This window comes from Anguilla anguilla, chromosome 5 (genome assembly GCF_013347855.1).
Source record: "Anguilla anguilla isolate fAngAng1 chromosome 5, fAngAng1.pri, whole genome shotgun sequence".
In the NCBI taxonomy this organism is placed as follows: Eukaryota; Metazoa; Chordata; class Actinopteri; order Anguilliformes; family Anguillidae; genus Anguilla; species Anguilla anguilla.
In genome coordinates this window covers 16,023,912-16,046,667 of record NC_049205.1, presented here as the reverse complement: position 1 = coordinate 16,046,667, position 22,756 = coordinate 16,023,912, and the positions used below count along the sequence as shown (strand labels likewise).

At 46.3% G+C, this 22,756-nt stretch overlaps 1 protein-coding gene across 5 annotated transcripts in view; it reads right to left on the bottom strand.

The window, feature by feature from the left end:
• The window catches only part of LOC118226887 (lipopolysaccharide-responsive and beige-like anchor protein), a 212,269-nt gene that overhangs the window by 6,993 nt on the left and 182,520 nt on the right, over positions 1 to 22,756 (bottom strand). For 4 of the 5 annotated variants that reach the window (XM_035416849.1, XM_035416854.1, XM_035416850.1 and 1 more), the window contains 6 exons: positions 18,802 to 18,969; positions 14,019 to 14,108; positions 10,260 to 10,437; positions 9,105 to 9,167; positions 6,176 to 6,373; positions 4,500 to 4,667 (listed from right to left, as the gene is read on the bottom strand). In XM_035416849.1, the coding sequence (XP_035272740.1) occupies positions 4,500 to 4,667; positions 6,176 to 6,373; positions 9,105 to 9,167; positions 10,260 to 10,437; positions 14,019 to 14,108; positions 18,802 to 18,969 (865 nt within the window). The remainder of the gene's footprint in view (positions 1 to 4,499; positions 4,668 to 6,175; positions 6,374 to 9,104; positions 9,168 to 10,259; positions 10,438 to 14,018; positions 14,109 to 18,801; positions 18,970 to 22,756) is intronic. The other variant, XM_035416853.1, reaches the window with a different exon arrangement.

Sequence of the window (22,756 nt, the reverse complement as noted above, 5' to 3'; positions counted from 1 at the left end):
GCCCCTTTGATCCGGGGGAAAAAGGTTAAAGGAAAACAACTTTCTCAGACCCGGCGGCGAGTTCATTAGCAGTTTGTTACCAGGGCGAAGCGTGTTTACCGCAGGACCTTTCTATGCACGAGGGGTTTACTCAAACTGGAGCTTAACTGAAGGAAACGGGCAGAAAGGGAATCTGTGTGTGTGTGTGTGTGTGTGTGTGTGTGTGTGTGTGTGTGTGTGTGAGAGTGTGTGTGTGTGTGTGTGTGTGTGTGTGTGTGAGTGAGTGAGTGAGTGAGTGAGAAAGAGAGGAAGGGAGAGAGAGAGAGAGAGTGAGTGAGTGAGTGAGAGTGAGACAGAAAGTTATACAGCAAAAGGAATCAGGAAAATAAATAGGCGTGATTTATTTTTATTTTTTAAAAACAGTGCTTTGACCAAATTTAATGTGGCCAAGTTACAGAAGAAACAGGTCCCAAGGACTTGTCCAGAAAGCTTTCACACTGACACACACAGCTGCTGAAAATGATGACACGGACTGCCTCTGCTTGCGGCGAAAAATAATAAAAAATAACAAACCTCAAAATAAAGATTTATTAGATGGTGGCTGCTAAACCTCGTCAGCGTCAAAGCTCAAATTTAACGTCTTTACAGCTCCGGGGATCAAAAGCAGAGCTGGGCTTTACAGCAACAGATCAATAAAACTGATATATGGGAGTATCGTCTAACCCCTTACCGTTTGTCAACATTTGGTTTGCGTAAAGGGAACATCTGAGCACATTTTAATACTTCTGTATCCTGGAGAGAACCTGAGGAACCAGACACTACGCGGCTCAGGCAGAAAGGTGCCACAGCGTACTTTATTTATGATTGATGATGACTTCCTAATGGCTGTCACCGTCCGCGGTTCCTTAAGTCTCCCTGGGTCCTAATGTTAGAGCTTCCTCCAAAACCGAAAAAAATCTGCCAAATGGCGGCGGAGAAAGTTTATTTACGGTTATTTCAGCTCACAGTAAACTAATAAAGGGGACGTTCCGTGCCAGCTATGCCAGGCCGTGATGCTCGACTGTCTCCAACTCGGCAGGAAAAATTCTTCGGATTCTTCAGGTTGACGGGTTTAAAAATGATACCCCTTTTCCTTTTCTTTTTCCTGTAAATAATTCCCCCTCTGAGCAGTGACCGGTCAAAGGTTAACCAAAAGGGGGAAAAAAAACTGAACTTCACGGGAAAATATCCCGTGGGATCATTTCAAAAGCAACCGTAGTGAAACGATGGCTTGCAATGAATTGAGTCCTCCAGAAAGAAAACTGTTACTTCTAAATTTGTATTTAGAAGACATTCTTTTACGTGTGTGTGTATGTGTGTGTGCGTGTGTTTAATGTATGTGTGTATGTGTGTAAGTGTGCGTGTGCACATGACAGTGTTTTACGACGTGACAGGACATAAAACTATGTTTTAAGCCCCAGGTTCAAAGCTTTTTAAAATATTTATTAAGTGGAAACCCCCTTGATAATCTGCCAGTTCTGCAAAAGTTTTCATGATTTAGGATGCGATAAAGTGAAAGATGACTATTCACATTACTGCTGAGTTAATCATGAATATTAATTTGAACGGTTCAGGGCCTGGTTGATCTATGGCCTGAATGTGGCTCCAGGGACATGTTTGTCTATAACCCCTGTCTTAGGTCATAGATACAATAAACATACAGTTTTCACAATCTATTTGGCTTGCACTTTAAAAACATTGCAAAACGCTTAAAAAAATTTGTTGGTGGTGTGCAAGGGAGCATCAAGCATGTACTTCTCTAGCACATATGCTAAACCAAAACCAACCCAAATACTCCGGCATAGCTACTTTCTGAAGAAATATGAACTGTACATTAAATATATATAAAGAAAACATTTTTTAAACCTTTTTTAAAACCAACTCATAAAACGTGGGGCTGCCTGCCTGTACCCTATGCCAGCCATGAGATGGTGCTGTTGTCTACAGAATCTGCCACCATGTCCCCCTTCCCTGATCACTTGCATTGTACCAACAGTACTGCTCATCGCCTTCGGTTCCGCCAGCAGGGGGAGCTAAAGAGACACACCTCAAACAAGTCTAGGGGTAATGGATGGAAGCCAGTGCCTGCAGGCAGGCAGAAGCGAGCCCAAAATGAAGCCGGCCATGAGGAACAGACCCGTATGCGTGTGTGAGATTCGGCCAGGCCGGAGTGAATCTGCTCAGCCTCAACCAATGCTCAGGATGTTCCTGGCAGTGCTTTACACACACAGGGGAAAGTGGCCACTTGACAGTGGTACGTTTGGACCGGGAAGAAAGCACCATCCGATGGCTTTCAGAAGCCACCCTGCAGTGTAGGGACAGGTAGGGAGTCGCGGTATGGTCCTGTCCTTGGGTGAGGCGCGCGTGACCAGAATCGCGGCGGCGCCCTCCCGGTTCTGCCCCGGGCTTCAGAGCGGCGGTCTGAAATAAGACCGCGCGCGGTTCTGACGAACGCGGCCCCGGGTCCCGGATCAGCGGTCTCGCCTTTCAGGGGCTCGGGCCTGATCGCTGGTATGCGCCTCGATAACTCTGCCCGTGCGTTCTGAAATGGCTCAGCCAGTCACAATGGGCCATATTCAGCCATATTTACGATGTAGTGATGACCCACTATGGTCGGTCAGGGTGACAGAATTACACATTGATTTGATGTTTGGTACAATGTTCAGTTCTCACAGCTAGCTCAGATCCTGTTAACATAAGCAAAGCTCATGCAAATATATAATAATAATAATAATAATAATAATAATAATAATAATAATAATAATAAATGAATATAGTATGAGTAAAATCATATCAACAAACCAAAATAAAATGGCGAATACAAGACTGAGTCAAATACTCATAAGGGAGAAAACCGATTTATATTGGAAAAACCATAATGTAAATTATGGTGTGCACAATCCTTTCAAAAGATACATAAAGCACAAAGTGAAGTACCTTTATTTACTGATTGCTATAGATTTGCATATGCTGCTCATATTATTTTGCAAGAGCAGTATGTGTATTTCTACTAATAATTTAGTGAAATACAAAATGCTATAAACTTGGAATATAATAAGGACACCCATACACAATCAATACTGTGGTACCAAATATCCTGAACATTAAATTAAATGTTTTGATGTTTACTCGAGCAATATAAAAAACTCAGCCTCAATCTATCCTAGCTATTTATTAAATTATTTCATACTGAAAGGCCCTTTTGATTTAAATCCATAATAAACTAAATATGTTTCTCTCATTGTTGTACTCCTGTGCAGTCAATTACAGGGTAACATGAAGGGTTTTTAATTGAGCCAATAACTAATGACAATTGTGGAGCATTAAATCATGTCTAAATAGTGGTAAATATAATAAATCAAATGGACTAATTTACAAATGCATGACATCACAAAGAATTCAGGTCACTGCTAATTTGCTGTTCAGTTAAAAAAAAAAAAAACTTGCTTTAGCAGCTGGTCTGAAAACTAGAGGTAATGTTTTTCTTCATTTATCAAAATAATTCTCAAATACTAATATGAATAATTTTCAAAATAAGGTGCTTCAAGCCTTTCAAAATTTTAAAACCTCGATGAACCCATATATGAAGCCACAAATAATACTTAATATGTGATTGAGATTAAAACAAACGCCTATGGTGCATATTCATTTTCACAATAAATCAGTGGCTGATTCTGAAGTACTATCTCTACATGGAAAATTCACGTTAATTATTCATGAAACTGTTGGTCATAAATTCATTTGCATTTGTAAATGTGCAGAAAACAGCGTGGAGTTTACAAACCAGCCAGAGTAGCAGAGAAGATGCTCACTGCTGTATGTTGTGCCTTTCACCCTTGTAATCATGCTCGCAGACATATGTTGAGGGCAGATCTTAACATTATTCACTTTTACTGAGCACTCTGCCCCGTTTTCAGATGAATTACCATCACACAACTCCAGCCACATTTACTGCCTATGACCTGCAATTCCACTTTCAGTCTCACTCGCTCACACACACACACACACAAACAGACACACAAACACACCCACACACACATGAACACACGCACACACAGACACAGACACAGACAGACACACACACACACACACACACACACACACAGGCACCCACGCAAACACACACACACACACACACACACACACTAGGCCAGGCCCAATTCATTGTGAAATGCTACTCTGAAACCCAATCTGTTTGGAAGAGGCCACATGGTGGTCACATGAAACAAGTTGTTACTTTTGAGAGTGAGTTGTAAATCATTGCTGGGTGTGTGTGCGTGTGTGCATGTGTGTGCGTGCGTGCGTGTGTGAGTGTGTGTGTGTGTATGTGTCTATGTCTGTTGGGGAAGGCTTCAGAAGTACACTGTGTGTTTTGGGTGAGATCAGGGGCTGCAGCATAGCAGCAGTAATGCTGCATCTCCTCACCCAGGCGCCACAGACAGCCTCACCGCCCCAGCGAGCCCCACGCGGGGGCCGCTTACCTTCGGCGCTCTCCCCGATGCAGCAGCTCTTCCCGTTCCAGTACCAGAGCAGCAGGGTGGCGTCCCGGGACCCTGACAGGACGTAGCAGTCCCCGCCGATGTAGGACTCGGACCGGGCCAGGCACGTCACCACGTCCCAGTGCCCGAACACGATCTGGGCCAGCTTCCCTGTGGAGAGAGAGAGGCCCACGGCTGTTCACCATCATGCGTTTCCCCTCCAGCGTTCCAGCGATCCGACTCCGAACGCGGCGGATCTCCGGTTCAATCGCAGACCGCGAGTCCGGGCAGAGACGGCTCTCCAAACGAGTCCTGACTGATTACGCGAAACGCAGCTGAAAGGCCGGCTCGGATTTCGCTCAAAAATAAGGTGCGAAACGAAGATGTAATGATGATGTCATGGCAAAACAATGGCAATCGACCGCTTCCACTTGCTTCACAGTTCCAGGGCTCAGCAGTGTTCCATTATTAGCCCCTAAATTCAGGGAGAGGCTGAGCCAGTCTCTCTGAATGTACAAGCAACAGCTGCGTGGCTGAATGACAGTGTGAACTCTGGATTATAGGCGAAGCTAAAACAACAATAATTACAACTGCTCAATTCTCTGAGTCCGTAATATAAAGTGCTGTTACGCTTTAAAACTGAGAACTCGCGCTCTCCGGACAATAAATTTAGCAGCCAAAGCCTTCCCTTCTGCAAATGTAACAAGACAGCGCAGGCCGCTTTTAAGTCTGGGCTTGTGGTCAAAATGGAATATTAACTGAGTGCACGACCAGGAGAAAAATGTAAATGTGAATTATTCACCCTGTTTCGGTAATGCCGTACATCTGGAAGCCATGCCAGCGAAGAACAGTTTCAATTTGTTTGAATATATAATGACATGATTATTTTTTTATTGTCAGTGTGATTGTACCTTGGCCATCTCAATGCGTCTTTGTCGTGCCAATAAAGCTTCGTGAATTGAACCGGGAGGATGAAACAAAATAAATGGGGGAGAGGAGGGAGACGGGTCTCGAGAGGAATGGCAGGTTTTGTTCTGTGTGTTACTCCTCCTTCCTTAGTTACAGCAATGATGCTCTACTACACATATTCTACCAGTCAGTGGTGAGTGGGTGGAGTATAGAAATGTGTGTTACCGGAGTTGGTGGACAACAAAAATGTGTGTTATCTGAGTAGGTGGAGTATAGAATTGTGTGTTACCTGAGTGGGTGGAGTATAGAAATGTATGTTATCTGAGTGGGTGGAGTATAGAAATGTGTGATACCTGAGTTGGTGAAGTAGAAAGATGCGTTACTTGAGTCAGTGGAGTGTAGCTGCATGTTACCTGAGTCAGCAGAGTAGTTACCTGAGTCAGTGCAGTAGTTACCTGAGTCAGTAGAGTAGTTACCTGAGTCAGTGCAGTAGTTACCTGAGTCAGTAGAGTAGTTACCTGAGTCAGTGGAGTAGTTACCTGAGTCAGTGCAGTAGTTACCTGAGTCAGTGGAGTAGTTACCTGAGTCAGTAGAGTAGTTACCTGAGTCAGTAGGGTAGTTACCTGAGTCAGTAGAGTAGTTACCTGAGTCAGTGCAGTAGTTACCTGAGTCAGTGCAGTAGTTACCTGAGTCAGTAGAGTAGTTACCTGAGTCAGTAGAGTAGCTACCTGAGTCAGTGCAGTAGTTACCTGAGTCAGTAGAGTAGCTACCTGAGTCAGTAGAGTAGCTACCTGAGTCAGTGCAGTAGTTACCTGAGTCAGTGGAGTAGACACGAAGGCTCCTGTCCCAGAAGCCACAGAGCAGGATGAAGCGGTTGTCAGCGGTGACAATGAAGCACTGAGAGTGCACCTGTATGCTCTGGTCCAGAAGGTCAGTCACCTGCCTGCGCTGGCAGCCTGCGCTGGTGGCTGTGAGAGAGAGAGAGAGAGAGAGAGAGAGAGAGGAAGAGGAGGGATGGAGAGAGGAAGGGAGGGAGAGGGGGAGACCACTGTAATACATGCCTTTTAAATGCCATGAAAAATGAAAACCCATTGAGTGTTATTTTATTATTAATAATAATAATAATAATGATTATTATTATTATTGTTATTATTATAATCACAGTTGTTATTAGTATTATTATTAAACATATTGTATCATTGCATCTTCAATTTTATATAGCAATAACAGCAGCAACAACAGCAAGGTCGCAGCAGACAGCAGAGCATGTTCTGTTTCCCACGGTGGTCAGAACAGCAGAGACGCTGGCAAGCTTCCAGCACAGACTGAAGGCCCGGATCTTTAGCCTGCACCTTGGCTCCTCCAGGCCCAGCTCCAGATGCGCTTCAGGTTTATATGTTTTCAGAGCCTCTGGTTCTCTGCTCTTGTTCGTATAATGTAGTTTGATGCTCGCTGTTCTAGTTTCATAACTGTTTACTGACCCATGCTTTCCCTCTCTAGGGAGTTACTTCTCCTCGACCCCTGATCTTTGCGCTTGTGTTTGCACTGTAAATTGCTCCAGAAAAGAGCATCTGCTAAACAACAGGAATGTAATGTGATACAACGATGGAGGAGAAAAGAATAGTATAATAACTATACAATAAATCATATGATTACTCATACAATATATCATACATTCCGTTATGTCTTCACAACTGTTAGTCCTATTTTTCTTTTTTTTTTTCCTGTGAGAATAGAGTGTGTGTGTGTGTGTGTGCGCGCGTGCGTGCTTGCGTGTGTGTGTGTGTATGTGTGTGTCCATGTTTGTGTAAACACACATCATTGGGTTTACAATAGCTTCATATTTTCCACTGGACCGAGGAATTTAAAGAGCAGTAGGAACGCTGTTTCAGCAGGAACTGTTTCTTCAGGCAGAGACAGCGCACTCACACTCAGGAAGAGCAGACAACGTGTAAATTATCCCGGGTCTTCAACCGCTGAGTTACAGGCTTGGGGGGGGGGGGGGGGGGGGTGGCAAGCTGACCCAGACCCCCAAGTAGAGCAGGTGTGGGGCCCGAGAGCCATGTGACACAGAACAGCATCCCGACCCGGACGAATATTTCAACCAATTATCAACATTTCGCTGGCTGTTAGCTGCCCAGTGAGACACAGTGAATTTACAGTGTTTAAAATACCCTTCCCACGGAATGCCAGCAATATAAATACATACATCACACTTATTCAAAAATAATGTTTCCCACACACGCACAGGCATAGACGTCCACATGACAAACGGTCTGAGAAATTTTCAGGAAAGCCGATTTGGTGGTCGTGGCTATGTTCAAAATGGCCGATCTCAAAAATTCCTTAAAGCACCATGTTTTAAAAAAAAAACAATTTGAGTGATAAATTTAAGAATTCCAATATTTAAATTTGTTATATTTAAATGTATTTAAGAATTTAATATATACTATTACTATAGAACTATTTTTAGAACCGTGCATTTAAGACAGAAATCCCTTAAATGGAAGAAAGTGGGGTAAATATTTCACTACATCTGGTCAGAAAGCTCAAAGCTGATATGTCGTACAGACGTTAAATCTGCATTGAAGATGCCGTAATTCAAGTTTCATTTCTTATCTACTCATCAACAAGATCAATCATCAATAATGGTTTAATAATCCAAATGCATTCTGATATAATTATTAAAAATGAGGAAGTGACTACACACTTCGACGTAAGCTTCAGAGCATGGTGAACAAAAAAGCTATTAAAGGAAAATCAATGTTTCTACAATGCAAAAGGCCAGTTAAAGTCCACTGGGAGAAGCCATAACACACCTAGGCTGTCTTTCTGGACTAACCAGAGCATCAGCCTCAAAGGGAGAAGCAGACCTGGAGACTGAATAAGAGCTTGAGGAGATGATGCAGCAATGTGCATGCCTTCTGGTCTGCCGCATGCGACAGGGAGACCCCATTTCACGGTTCAGACTGTCAAAAGACTGTGTTGCAACCCGCCCGTGACCATGCATCGCTGCGCGGCTGCGCGTCATTACGCGTCGCAGCGCAGCCACGCATCTGGGCCCCGGGCCCTCTCCCGCTCAGCGGAGCGTCTGAGCGACGATGCGGAGATTCTGAGCCGCCCTGACAGCGCGTGTTCTTAATCTGCATTATTACAGCATTCATATTCATTCCCCGTGACACGGGGCTTCTCCCTCTTCGGTTCCGCGAGCGGGCGGGGGTGGGGGCGGGGCGCTGTCGCGAACGCGGCTCGCCGCGGCCCTATTTGCATGCTAATGGCCCGTTTGGAACGTTCGGTCTCCGTCTCGGGGGCCGACGCGATCGGCAGGGAGGAAAATGGATTGAATCACGGGGAGAAAAATTGAAGAACTGTCAAACAGGAAGAGAGAGCGGAGACGGAACTGTCGCACGGGAAAGGCGACCAATGACAGACCTGTCACACACAAGAGAGAACAGTGATAGACCTGTCACAGAGGCAGAGATATCATACAGGAAAATAAGTGGAGACAGAATTCACACAGAAAGAGAAACCAGTGACTGAACTGTCGTACAGGAAGAGAGACCAGTGACAGAACAGTCATACAGGAAGAGAGACCATAGTCAGAACTTTCATACAGGACGAGACCAGTGATGGAACTGTCATACAGGAAGAGAGACCAGAGACAGAACTGTCATACAGGAAGAGAGACCAGTGACAAACCTAAGAGAGGATCAATCTCAACAGGAAGCTGCTGCTGCTGATCCTGGTTGGGTGATACTTGTCCTAGAAGGGAAAAGAAAGACAGAATTACTACTGAAATCATGGTCTTCTGGGGTTGCGTTAGCATTTCATCTACAGTCTCACACTTGAGAAGTGAACCATAAGCAGCATTATAATGTTATTGGTCTTCACTGCAAAAGCTGAGGCCACATATTTAATTTACTATCTCCAACCTCTTTAACAGTTGCTACATATTGTTCTTAATTAGACTTTTCATTTATATTTAATTACACTGTGTTGCTACAATTTCTTTTAACAAGCAAATTATTACAGTATTAAATATAATACACACAATGAATGTTATATTGTATGAGACTTTAACTTAAAGGAGGGAGAGACATTTTACAGTTATCTTTGGTGTCTCCGGTGTATTTTCTCACACAGAAGGATTGATGTTTAATAAATAATAAAACAATTAAGACACGACTTGGATGTATTAGAGCAGACAGGAAACCTAACCCTCCCTGTGGACATGTCACATTTGATACCACAGAGTGGGAGAACACACTTCAAATGCCACTCAGTTCCGTTCCGTATGCAACGGGGGAAATCATCTCCAACTCAGATTAGACACGAACCGGTACAGCGACGGAATGCACTAGTGAGATGAAATGACACGGCTCGCGAAACGTTTCCTCAATCACAGAAACACCATTCAGAATAGAACACAGCTACCAACCCACCTATTGGATTACAGCTTATCTCTACGGAACATACTGAGTAGGGGAGATCTAATCTGTCGAGACCAGGGGTGAGGAATCTTATCCGAAAAGGGCCGATGTTGTTGGAGGTTTTTGTTTTAGGCTAACAGTGCGACATCTGATTCTACTTATCAAAGTCTTGACTGAGACCGTGATTAGTTATTCAGCTGAATCAGGTGTCGTAGTGCTGGGCTAAAACAAAAACTTGCACCCACACAGGTTCTTTTCGGATGAGACTGAACACCACTGGTCAAGACCCTTCCAATAGGGATGCGTGTCATTGAAATTCTGGGGCTAATATCAACAAGTCAACAGCAAACAGACACAGGCTACGCCACGGAGTGGAGCGTGTGTTGCGTTTCCCATGATCCACCGGGCCCTGCGGCGCGCTCACCCAGCAGGCCGTGCCACTTGTTGACGGCGAAGAGGCGGTTGGCGGTGACGGTGATGATGGCGGGGGCCTGCAGGCCGGGCTGCGTGTTGGCGGACACGTGCACCACCGGCGAGTTGGAGGGGAACTTGAGCACCATGATGACGTCCTGCGGCGACTCCTCGCCGAACGCGATTTCCGTCTGCGGGGGGGAGGAGACGCTGTTCAGAAAACCACGCCCACACACAGCCACACCCACACGCACAGGCATTATAGCAGGGAGTACAGTCCAGAGTACAGCACAGGGAATACAGAAAAGAGTGTACAGCACAGAGAATACAGCGCACAGTACAGCACAGAAAATACAGTGGAGAGTACAGCATAGGGAGTATAGAAAAGAGTGCACAACACAGAAAATACAGCGCAGAGAATACAGCACAGAGTACAGCACAGGGAATACAGCCCAGAGTACAGCACAGGGAATACAGAAAAGAAAATAGAAAATACAGCGGAGAGTACAGCATAGGGAGTATAGAAAAGAGTGCACAACACAGAAAATACAGCACAGGGAATACAGCACAGAGTACAGCACAGGGAATACAGAAAAGAGTGTACAGCACAGAGAATACAGCGCAGAGTACAGCACAGAAAATACAGCGGAGAGTACAGCACAGGGAGTATAGAAAAAGGTGTCCAACACAAAGAATGTAGAAATTATGCAGAGATTAAAGTGTAGTGTACAATGTAAAGACAGAACTCAAGATATCAGTGTTTTCTACCTGCATAGCTGAAACTTTGCACTTTATACAAAATAAAAAGGACATATGGAAATTAATGACGTTTTTAATTAGATATAAAAATATACATTTCTTAAATAGCATTGTGAGAGAGGTGTTCGTAAATGTATTTCCCACTGAAGGAGAATACATACTTGAAGGGTTTAAATACATGTATGGTTTCACCCCAATCCATGCTTGTGTTTCTGTGAAGAACACTAGTACAGCTGAACAATGTATGCATGTGTATTTGTGCGTGTGTGTTAGTACGTGTGTGTAGGTGTCAGTGTTGGCAGTATATCCGTCTCACACACCCTCAGCGACGTGTCTGGGGATGTCCGCAGTAACGAGGCCGCGAGGGCCGCCCAAACCGCCGCGGCTAATTGGTCCACCTGCAGTAAATTACCGGCTGCGCTTGACGTGCGGTGTGTGTGACTGACCGCCAATCAGCCCAACGCCTCGCCAGCACGCCGACCGCCACACCAGAGAGGAACGCACAGGGACCACCGGCAGACCAGAAACAGGAACGCGGAGCACCTCTCTGACCACACTGCACCGAGGTGCCCCCTCTTAGCGAATCACTGAACAGAACTCAAAGGCCAATCCAGGCCCTGGCTGAGGATGATCAGGTGGGATCTTTGGTAATTATATAAAGCCTCTGTTCAAAGCCCAAAGCTGCTTTCAAGGGATCGTTTCCGTGGAAACTTTCTTCAGTACGATCTCAGTTTGTATCATGCTAACTTGAAGAGGGTGAAATTAACTTGATGTCACTTTGAAATGTATTTTATAAAGACGATTAGCTTAACACTACACAGTAACATGGGGGTCGCTTAACACAACTTGATGGTCGCTATCCCACAGGCGGACGTGAACAGCAAGGCAGAACATCATGGGCTCTGTGGGTGGGACTATCACGTTCAGTGGCTTGTTGGCGTCACCACTCACGAATCAGAGCTACAAACGTATGGTAGTGAGAAACGTTTTTTTCTTTAACCAATGATACCAACGTTTATAAAATTTTGATCCGTACAATTAGGAAATATGTTCTTTTGTTTTGAGTCAGAGGTAATGTTTTGTAAAATTCGAGGGGGGGGGGGGGTTGGGTAGCTAAAATAACCCAGGCCCAATGATGGGGAGCACCAAAGACCCTTTTTGTGCCAGGAAAAACCCTGGCCATCGGCCGTCAGAACTGGCAGAGACCTTCGAAGTGTAGTACCAGTCAGCTCATAAAGTCCGGGTTAAATCTGAAACGCATTTGCTGTTCCCTTCGGGTTCTGGGAATCATTTCCAGAGACACAAATGTTCGCCTCAGAATACTTTCAGCGGGGGGTTTTATTGACCTATGCCGTATTTTGGCCCGTGCGTAAGGATATCTGTGAGAGCGGCGCAAACATTTGCCTAATGTCAAACACACGTTGGGCAAATCCCTGCTTTTGACAGGTCGCCGGCTCTACTCACAGCGTCGTTACCAGCAGCGGGAAGGAGGCCAACGGCTGGCCTACTGCTGACACACAGCGAGGGGGGGGGGAGAGAGAGAGAGAGAGAGAAAGCGAAAGGTGGAGGGGGTGTGAGAAAGTGGGAAAGAGAGAGAGAGAGAGAGAGAGAGAGAGAGAGAGGTAGTGGGGGTGTGAAAAAGAGGGAGAGAGAGTAAGAGAGAGAGAAAGCGAGAGCAAGAAACAGCAAGAAAGTGTGAGAGAGAGAGAGAGCGTGAGAGGTAGTGGGGGGGTGAGAAAGAAGGAAAGAGACAGGGAGGAGCAGGGTCTTTCCGTGAGGATGCATGGGAGACAGACTATGACAGGTAAAAGGGAGAAGAACAGAGGAAAAGGAGGTAAGAGACGAAGAGAGAGAGAGATAGAGACAGAGAAATCCCTCATCTGCTTCTGGTTTGGGGGGCTGAGGAGCATCTGAGAGCTTCCCGTAACAGCACCCGCTCTGGCTCCAGACCAGAGGGAGAAAATTCAACACAGGACGCCTTCAAGCACCTGAGATAGAACACGCGCTCCAGGTGCGCTCCGTTGTCACGGATCTACTGGGCCCCGCTGCACCCAATCAGATAAAACTTTTCTCACAAGGAACCTCCTCCTTCCGCAGAGGAAAGAGTCTTTACTTCTTAATCATCATCATGTTTTCATGAACACTGCTGTGTTTTAGTGAAAGAAACAGGCTTACGAATAGCTCTGTAATACTTCTGAGTTCTGTAAGTAATTCAGGCTGCATTAAGCGGAAGAGACGAACTTCTCGTTAGAGGCACAGTAAAGGTTTGTGAGCGTGCGGCTTGTAAGCGTTAATGCGCTCCTGTTTGGGACTGCCGCTGGCGCGTCGGGGGCGCGTTCGGCACACAGGGCCCCTCAGTGCGGGCGAGGGCGGGTGACCCGGCGTGACCCGGCCGTGGCGGTGGAGCGGGTCCGGGGCGAGGCTGCGGCTGTCAACGCCGCTGCGCCGCCGCGCTAATGGGGGCCGGGCCCGTCTCTCTCGGCTCCGCCCCCACCCCAGTTAAGAGCCCGTCACCTTTCCCCCATTGTTCCCGCGGGTTACTCCCGCTCACAGGTGCATGCTGGGAGTTTGGCCCTTTTCCCAGCATCCCCCCCCCCCCCATCCCATGGGTGAGGGGGTATATATGTATGTGTACATAAGTGTGTGTGTGTGAGTGTGTACAGAGAGAGACAGAAAGGGAGGGAGAGAGAGAGAGAAAGATAGAATAAGCGAGATTGAAAGAGAAGATAAACATAAGGTTGGAATGGTGAGGTAGAGGGGAAGGGGGCAGGAGGTGGAGGAGGAGGCAAAAGAACAATGGAATCCAGACAAATGCAAAACAAAGCAGAGTGCCATCAAAACCCATCAGGAGGAGCCCGCCTCAGCTTTTTAAGTCAAAGCCTTCGTGGAATGCGTAGAGCTCCCAAACTGGGTCACCGGGCCCGTCTCTGGTCTTTACGGGGGGGCAAGCCTGCGGGCACAGAGCGTTTTCTGGGGACGGGGTCGGCGGGGTCTGCTACGTGACATCACTCACCGCCTGCGTGGAGGAGCTCCGTGGGGCGTGGGGTTCACTGAGCAGCTGGCAGGGCGTCTGTCCAGATCTCTGGATCTGAGCCTCCGCAGCCTGGGGGGGGGGGGGGGGGGGGGGGAAAGGGGGGAAACTCGTTAGCCTCGGCTAATTGCAACACATCTCGCCTAAAAATAAACCCTGCCTCACAGGTTCTGGGCTGAATCATGAGCCAAAGTGAAGACATTAAAAAGTGTGTGTGTGTGTGTTTGTATGTGTTTGTATGTGTGTACATGCATATGTATGTGTGTGCCTTTGAGCATGTATGTTTGTGTGCACGTGCGTTTGCGAGCAGTGGTGGTGGTGAGAGAGAGAGAGAGAGAGAAAGAGAGTATGTGTGTGTGAGCACGTGTGTGTTTGTGTGTGTGTGAGTGACAGGGAGAAAGAGTGTGTGTACATGCGTGTATACATTCCTCCTCTCGCTGATTTAGCAAAGATTGGCGGGGGCCCTCAGAATGAGCTCATCATAGAGGACTGCGAACGGTATTTCCATGAGAAATTCTGTTAAATACCCCCCCCCTTCATTTCTGTCTCCCTCTCTCCATCACTCTCACTCGCTTTCCCTCTCTGCCTCCCTCTCTTTCTCACACTCTCACCCTCACTCTCTCTCTCCCTCCCTCCTTCCTCTCACAATGGCCTGAAACTAAACAGAACCATTTTCCTGCAGCAGCCCAGCTTTTTCCTGTACTAGCTGGAGATCCCATAAAAAGAGGAGAGTAATCTCAGAGCTATGAAAAGGGGAGAGAAATCTCAAAGGTGGAAAAAGAGGGGAGTAATCTTAGAGAGGTGAGTAAAGAGGAGAGTAATCTCAGAGAGGTATGGAAAGAGGAGAGTAATCTCAGAGAGGTGAGTAAAGAGGAGAGTAATCTTAGAGAGGTGAGTAAAGAGGAGAGTAATCTCAGAGAGGTGAGTAAAGAGGAGAGTGATCTCAGAGAGGTATGGAAAGAGGAGAGTAATCTCAGAGAGGTATGGAAAGAGGAGAGTAATCTCAGAGAGGTATGGAAAGAGAACAATAATCTCAGAGAGGTGAGTAAAGTGGAGAGTAATCTCAGAGAGGTGAGTAAAGAGGAGAGTGATCTCAGAGAGGTATGGAAAGAGGAGAGTAATCTCAGAGAGGTGAGTAAAGAGGAGAGTAATCTCAGAGAGGTATGGAAAGAGAAGAATAATCTCAGAGAGGTGAGTAAAGTGGAGAGTAATCTCAGAGAGGTGAGGAAAGAGGAGAGTAATCTCAGAGAGGTATGGAAAGAGAAGAATAATCTCAGAGAGGTGAGTAAAGAGAACAATAATCTCAGAGAGGTGAGTAAAGAGGAGAGTAATCTTAGAGAGGTATGGAAAGAGAACTAATCTCAGAGAGGTGAGTAAAGAGGAGAGTAATCTCAGAGAGGTGAGTAAAGAGGAGAGTAATCTCAGAGAGGTGAGTAAAGAGGAGAGTAATCTCAGAGAGGCTGGAGACTCCTAGGCCCAGCTCCAGGCCTCTTCCTGCTCAGCCCTGTGAACACCAGCAGACGTGCGAATCTCTCTGGCCCCTTCAGGTTTTGATCCGGATCAAATCCAGCTGCTGGGACCCTGCCCCCTCTCTCCCTCTCCCTCTCCCTCCACACACACACTGCAGGGTGTGGATTCACCTGGGAGCTCATTATATTCTAGTCCACCACTGCAGAAACTTCCAGGAATACTGAGAAACTGAACTTTTTAAAAAAGCTCACAATCTGATGCCTATCAAACATATCACATAAAGACAGTGTAAAGGTGTTCATGGATTTATGTCAAAATTTTTTGTTAGTTATCCAGTTTAAGACCTTTAATTGCCTGAGCTCTTGCTATTAGATTTCACATGATTGACCTGTCAAAAAAAGCATTATTACCAGTCTGCGGGTTATGTGTTTGTGGTATTCGCCAACGTAATACTTTTTGTGATTAAAATAAAACAACTCCTAAAGCACAAGGTAGACAGCAATGAGCTCTCTCTATGAACAAGACCAATGCTTTATCCTCGCCTCCATATGTTTTTCAACTGCTTACTGAGTGTCATCTGGATTAAATTCTGACCTGACATTTATTAAAACTTGTTGCGTTAAATATGACCCTTGTTTAAAAGCTAACAACACAGAAGAATGTCCACCGGGGAAGCGAGAGCATGCTTTGCGTTCTGTGTACTTTGGCACGACTTGCTGTCGAGCAGAGCTCACATTAAAGCCATTTTAGTTTGGGTGGGTAAGAGGGGAAGCCATCGCCGTCTGTGCAAACAGCACCGGGGCCTACGGCCGGCCCTAATCTGCAGCGAGACATTCCAACCGGCCGACTGGAGGGCCCCGGGGGGCCCGAGAGGGCAGTCTCTGGGGCTGCCCCGGCCCTACAGCTGCCCCGCCCGCCCGCCGCTACGCAAACGCAGCTGCCCGGCTGAACACAAAGCAGCGCCGCGGCGCAGACGGACCCCGGCCAAAACACCCGTCGCTCAGCGCCGCCGTCTGCAGGCCCCCGGCCTGACTGACGCGGGGCCGGCCCAAACTGCGCCTTCCGGAAAAAAACAAAAAACTATTGCGCCCAGATGGGAAACACTCAACCCTCTGCCAATGAAACAGAGTCTGGGATGAAACAACTCAACCCACATTCCCAGAAACGCACATTGGCAGGAGTGACTCAACCCACATCTACAAAGACACAAGCTGTGGGAACAACTCAACCCACAGACCCAGAAACACACTCTGGTGGGAACGACTCAACCCGCATTCCCAGAAACACACATTGGCAGGAGTGACTCAGCCCACATCTACAAAGACGTACACTGTGGGAACAACTCAACCCAAAGGTGCAGGAACACTCAGATAGAACCCACAGTCACAGAAACAAACATAAACGGGAAAAAATGATATTCCTGTCCGTATCCACTGAAATACACCGGCTAGAACACAACTTAATTTCGATGAAAAAAGCTCATACATAACAATACTCACAACTCATATATATCAGGGCTAACATCTCATTTATTGTGACTCAAGTGTTTCAGTGCGTTGAGCAGGATTTAATGGCCTTTCAGAGGTTGAGCAGGAAGGTGTTCAGGAAACAAGGTCTTTGTAAGAGAGCGTAGGCGGTGCATAATGGCTCTGGCCTCCAGAAGTGGCGCTCATGTTTATGACACCTTTGCAAATTTATTTGTTTCCTCGCCGTCGGAGCGGTTCTGCGGAAATAAGTGGGTGTCACGGATCCAATTTAGTTTTTTTGCCGGTGTGAAACAGATGCCCCGGGTAATGGGCTGAGCTTGGCAATGAATCTGCATGCTAGGCTAAGCATCGCATCTGTATGTGAATTACCTGAATGAGGCCATAAATCAGAGCCGTGCCCTCTCATCTCCCCGTGCCCCAGCCAGCGAGCATGAAGGGCAGACTGGAGCAAGGCACGGGGGGCTGCACTGAGCATGCTCCGTTCAGCCGGCCTGAACCGACCTGAGCAGCCTGGTGTCCGATTCTAACAGCCTTCAGTTCTTATGGTTCAGCAGGAGCTGCTCTGCTCCAGCTGGGACAGCCTGGCCTACTTTCCTTTGATACAGGACATTTGCATAGTGTGGTGAACGTGCTGCAATGTGCTATGTAGTGTGTTGTGTGCACTCACACTGGGTCTGGATCACATGCTTTCACAGGCTCCTCCCCTCACCTGGCTAGGGGTGACCCTGCCATTTATTTACCAGGCGAAACAGGCTCCTCCCCTCCTCCAATACCACTGCTGTTATTTAGCTTCCTGTTTGCTCAGGCTCTGCAGGAGCAGAAACACCTGGGGCCTCACTTATAAGAATGCCCTTGAATTTAAATTTAAACGTGATCTCAAATGTGCAGTACCTCCACATAACCAGCAGGTAATTCGCTTCTGTCTTCTGTAAACGTTACAGAGAAATACAATCATATCCACGTCAAAGTGGGATTTTATAACTACTCAGTCATGGTTTTCTGTGAAAGCCACTATTTAAGATACAATTTGTTTGTAAGACCATTTTATAAAGAACACTAACTGAGAGAAGCATCTGCCTGGAAGAGCGTAATTCAGCCTATTGCTAAAAAAACAAAGTGTAGAGAAATAAGCCAAAATAATGCATGCCCAACAGAAATGGGTCTGTTTCTGCTGGATACTGCATCCAAAGCAGTGATACAATTATAAATGCACATAAAATGAACATGCTGCAATTCGAAGCAAGAAAAATCCAAGAGCTGAGCACTACAAAGAAACTGGCCCTGAAGCCGACTCTTCTACTGAACTCACATTTTGGTACCTACCGGCAGGCAACCTCTACACAGAGATGAAAAGCAGAAACAAATTCTGACCAAGGACAGGTTTACCATAGCCTGGCCATTAAAAAAGGGCCAATACAACTACAACTGGTTATTCAAGGAAGGCAGGCTCTGGTCACTGCCAGACTGGAGAGGAGTAAGATAAATCAGAGGGACAAGGCTGGAGGCCTTCCAAATCCTCCAGCTATCCCACAATCCATGTGGCTGAGTAAGATAAAGTCAAGAACACTCTGTTTCTGTCAAACTGCTACTGAAATTTCCCAAAAGTTTGAAATAAGTTGTTCAAACTACATTTTTTTTACAGTATAATCTCCAAAATCAACTACAATGTTGGCTTATGACCCAACATATTGGCCTTCTCCGATGAACATTAACCAGTTCAGGTACGGACTACTTCTGAGAGGGAGGAGCACATTTGAGTGTTATTCCAATATAGCTCAAGTGTTTGTAACGGTCATCAGGCGTATGACCTCTCTCAGAGCGGGGTCCGTGATGGCGCTGAGGTCGACCGCGCCCTCGTAGGTCAGGTGGTAGAAGACGTTGAGGGCCTTGCCGGCCTCGGGCCCCTTCTGCTTGCAGCCGAAGACGAGGTCGACCCACTGGTGCAGCTGGGAGGACACGTACTCGCTCTCCAGGGCCTGCAGACACAGACAAAAAGCAAGGACTTAACTTAAGAGATCCCAATTCAGTTACACAGCTGCAATGCAAACAGCACAGCAGTACATCTTGTACACGACAGTGAACCATCTTATCGCTTTGCTGCATTTCATTTTCCTGACTTGCATTGATGTTCAAGCCTTACCTCGTGCCCAGTGATTTAAATTCCGACGATTACAAAATGAAAGGAGAAAATGATATAAAGTGTTCCAAGCAAAACTCGCTCTGGCAATATGCAAGACCCAGTTGGCACGCTGAGAGAAGATAAAATGTTATTGGGCGACCATTCATCATTGTAGACTTTCAAAGCCAAATGAGCATTTTTAAACAACCCGCAGAGAAAAAGACTCCCTTTCAGACACAACACATTACGAGCGATGGTGTTTAGACGTCTGTAGTAATGACGCGACGCAGATAAAACATAATTTTCTCTTCAGTGGCTAACCGAAAGCAGGAAACATTTACGCTCTCACATAAAAACAGTCGTTGTGTTCATTTATACAGAGCCGGCCGTACAACAAAAAGCTCTCGAGTGCCTCCAAATTAAAATGAGTGGCTTGATTGTCGTCGCCGGCTTGTGTCACATTAACGCGTGACAAACATTAAACCCGTACACTTAAACGGCAATTTATATCGTTTAAAGCGCCTACCTCAGCCGCGGATCATCACTCACTTAAATGCGACTTTCCGACAGCTAATTCCGCTTCATTCTCTCCCCGCGCTTAATTAGAACCTTCAATCAAGGGCGGCCGAGATCCGGCGAGCGTCTCCGGCTCCAACTGACATTTTCCCTGACAGGACTGGCGAGCGAGAACGGCGAGGGATCTTGCATAACAAGTTTACGAGAGGCTACGCCACACCAGTAAAAGACTGGAACATGAGGATGGAGTGCTTACATTTACTCACTATAAATCCCACTTTGTACTTTTGCCCATCAAGAAGCAACCGGCTCATAAAGATATTTACAGCTTGGAGATGCACCGCAGTGAGGACCAGTGGCAGGTGGACAGGAAAATTTGACCAATCTGCTTGTTCCATTACAAAGGTTACAAAAAATCTATGACAGCACTGACACAAGAAGCCAATTAATGTTTGATTTATATATAGGATTCAGAGGTAATAGGTTAGTGTACAGGCCAGTTTTAACGCTGCCATTATGAACAGTGCATCAAACAGCAATCAGCAGTTTATTAAAAGGATAGTTCATTTTTTGGGGTTTTGTTTTTTATAAATTAAGGTTTAGTGTATATTTTCTATGTATACAAGCTGTTTTGGAGTTACTTGAAGTGTATTTTCCTGCTTTGCCCTATACTGTACCTGCCATTTTAAACCTGGCAGGTCATCACAAACTTCTCTAAATATCTAAAATATCCTTCATCACACACAAAGAAAATATTTTGGCCTATCAAACAATAATAATTTTAAAAAACCCTAGAAAGTGAACCATGCCTTTAAGGGACAGCCTACTGAGCAGGCTGCACTACAGTGTGTGAAGGGTGAGCGAGCTCGATTCGACCCAGAGATCCTCCAGCCTCGGCTTGGTCCCGGTCCGCGTTTCCGCAAACATCGGCTCGCCCGACGGCCCTTTCAAAACGCCGCGCCTCGGTCCCGCGTCAATCGAGAGCGGCGGGAAACAAAGACCCGCAGAGTCGCTGCCGCCGCCGCCGCCACCGCCGCGTTAATCAGGGTTTATAGAGGGGACCCCCGTTTTGGCGCGCGAGTGGAGGAGGGGAGAGGAGCCGAGTACCGGGGAGACGGGGGGGACATGAATCAGCGCGTGATTACGCTCTCCGAGGACTGAGCTTATCAGCGATTCAGAAAACAATCCTGTCACTTTCACTGGGGGGGGGGTGGGGGGGGTGGAAAGCTGTTCCGCGCTGTCATTTTTAAAAGCCCCCGGTCTCTTCGGTAGGAAAAAAAAATATGAGCTGGGAATTGACAAATTATTCATGTGGAGCAGTTAACCTTTTTATTTCGCCAACATGTCTGTTTCACTACAAATCAAGAGCGGCGTGCACAGGGACGACCATAAGTTTATTACCAAAAATCCATAATATTTAGGCTACAGTTCCTGGGCTGTAATGGTACGAATGTTCAGATTAAGAGATGGCACGACTGGAAAAATAGCTAGACATTTTTTTTTACTCGCTCCTTGGATTTTCAAGTGCAGCTTGCCCACCGTATAATGAAACAAAAAGATTTTGTTCTTCAACCAAATGCGTCCAATTACATGCATCGTTCTTAAAAATCGTCCAAGAAAGATGCACATCTTTTGTTTACAAATAACCGAAGCTGGTTTTAACACGTACCTTTTGGGGAATTAATGCTGTGTAGTCTATCGCTAAGCAACGCCACGCACACACACAGGTAAGGGAAGAACCTCAGCGGAGGGACTCCCAGGGACCCAGGTTACCACTCAAAGCGGGAACGGGAGCGTTATTTATGCAGCAATTAGCAGGCTTTGTATGTGTTACAGTGTTCCACGGGGATCATTATGATAATTCATGAATGACTTACACAAGAATTATGTTAATGCTTCAAGGGGATAGCAGCCCTGCAAATCACATGTATTTATGGTTCCTTTTTTCCCCAGGAATTGCCCCGAACAGTTTGTCGCATGTGTTGCATTTCCTTTGTTAAACATGGTGTTTACACTAGTTCTTTTTCCACGGACACTCTTCGCTTTATTACAGCCCAGTTGTGCTTTTGTAGGGTACAATATACACGTATGGTGCGGCTCGCCATCTTAAACGGTGATGTATGGCCGGAGTAATTTACGTTCAACGTATCCGGCCTTGAACGCTCGCTTAAAGTAGTAATTTAATTCCAGATTGTGAAAGGGGGACCTTGTTCTTTTTTTCCCAACTTTTATTTTGTTGTCTTGTACTTATTATAACCTTCAGGCCAATGAAAACACAATTTAGAAGAGCCGTGTTTCTTCTCACAGACGTTAAGAGATGAAGAGTAAGGCTTTTCCACCCAGCAAACTGTGAGCTATGGCAAGTCACTTCGACCAAAAGACCCTAAATCTGTGGGAAGGTTTGTGCGCCTGGCTAGGGCCTGCAATTGCTGCCAGACTTCCTGTCCGCTGGCGTCCTGCATTAACCCCCACGGCACTGCATGGCAGCTTGGGGAAAGCTTGGGAGAGGGAGAGAGAGAGACAGACAGATATAGGAAGAGGTAGATAGAGCTAGAGAGAGATAGAGAGAGAGAGATAGACAGCTAGAGAGAGAGAGCGAGAGAGAGAGAATTGTTCGGTTCAATTTATGTTCATGCTCTAATGTCTTTCTGTATTTCTATATGTACACTTTGGCAATATTTACTAATGTATTTCATGCCAATAATGCATTTGAATTTGAGAGAGAGAGACAGTGAGAAAGAGAGAGAGGGACAGAGAGAGGAAAAAAGCAGGAAGGCTTTTTCCTCCTAACAGCAGGCCCATTTGAAAGATTTTAGGTAATATGTCCATGAGGGTGTAAATATGCCACTTGACAAATCAGCCAGCCTGTTTGCATCACAATGCAGGGCAGTTCACAGTTAAGTGTACACATTCTACAGCCTACTTCTGGACTGACAGTTTGACAGCTTCAGGGTCCTGGAGATCCCCCGTCATATTTTAACTTCCCACTTTCCTACATCCCTCTCCCTCCCTACCAATATCCATTCTTTTTTCTCCATCCCACTCTCCATCCATCCATCTTTCTCCCCCTCACTCCCTCCTTCCCTCCCAGCCAGACCTCTGGTCTCGAGTGGCATTCCTGCTGACAG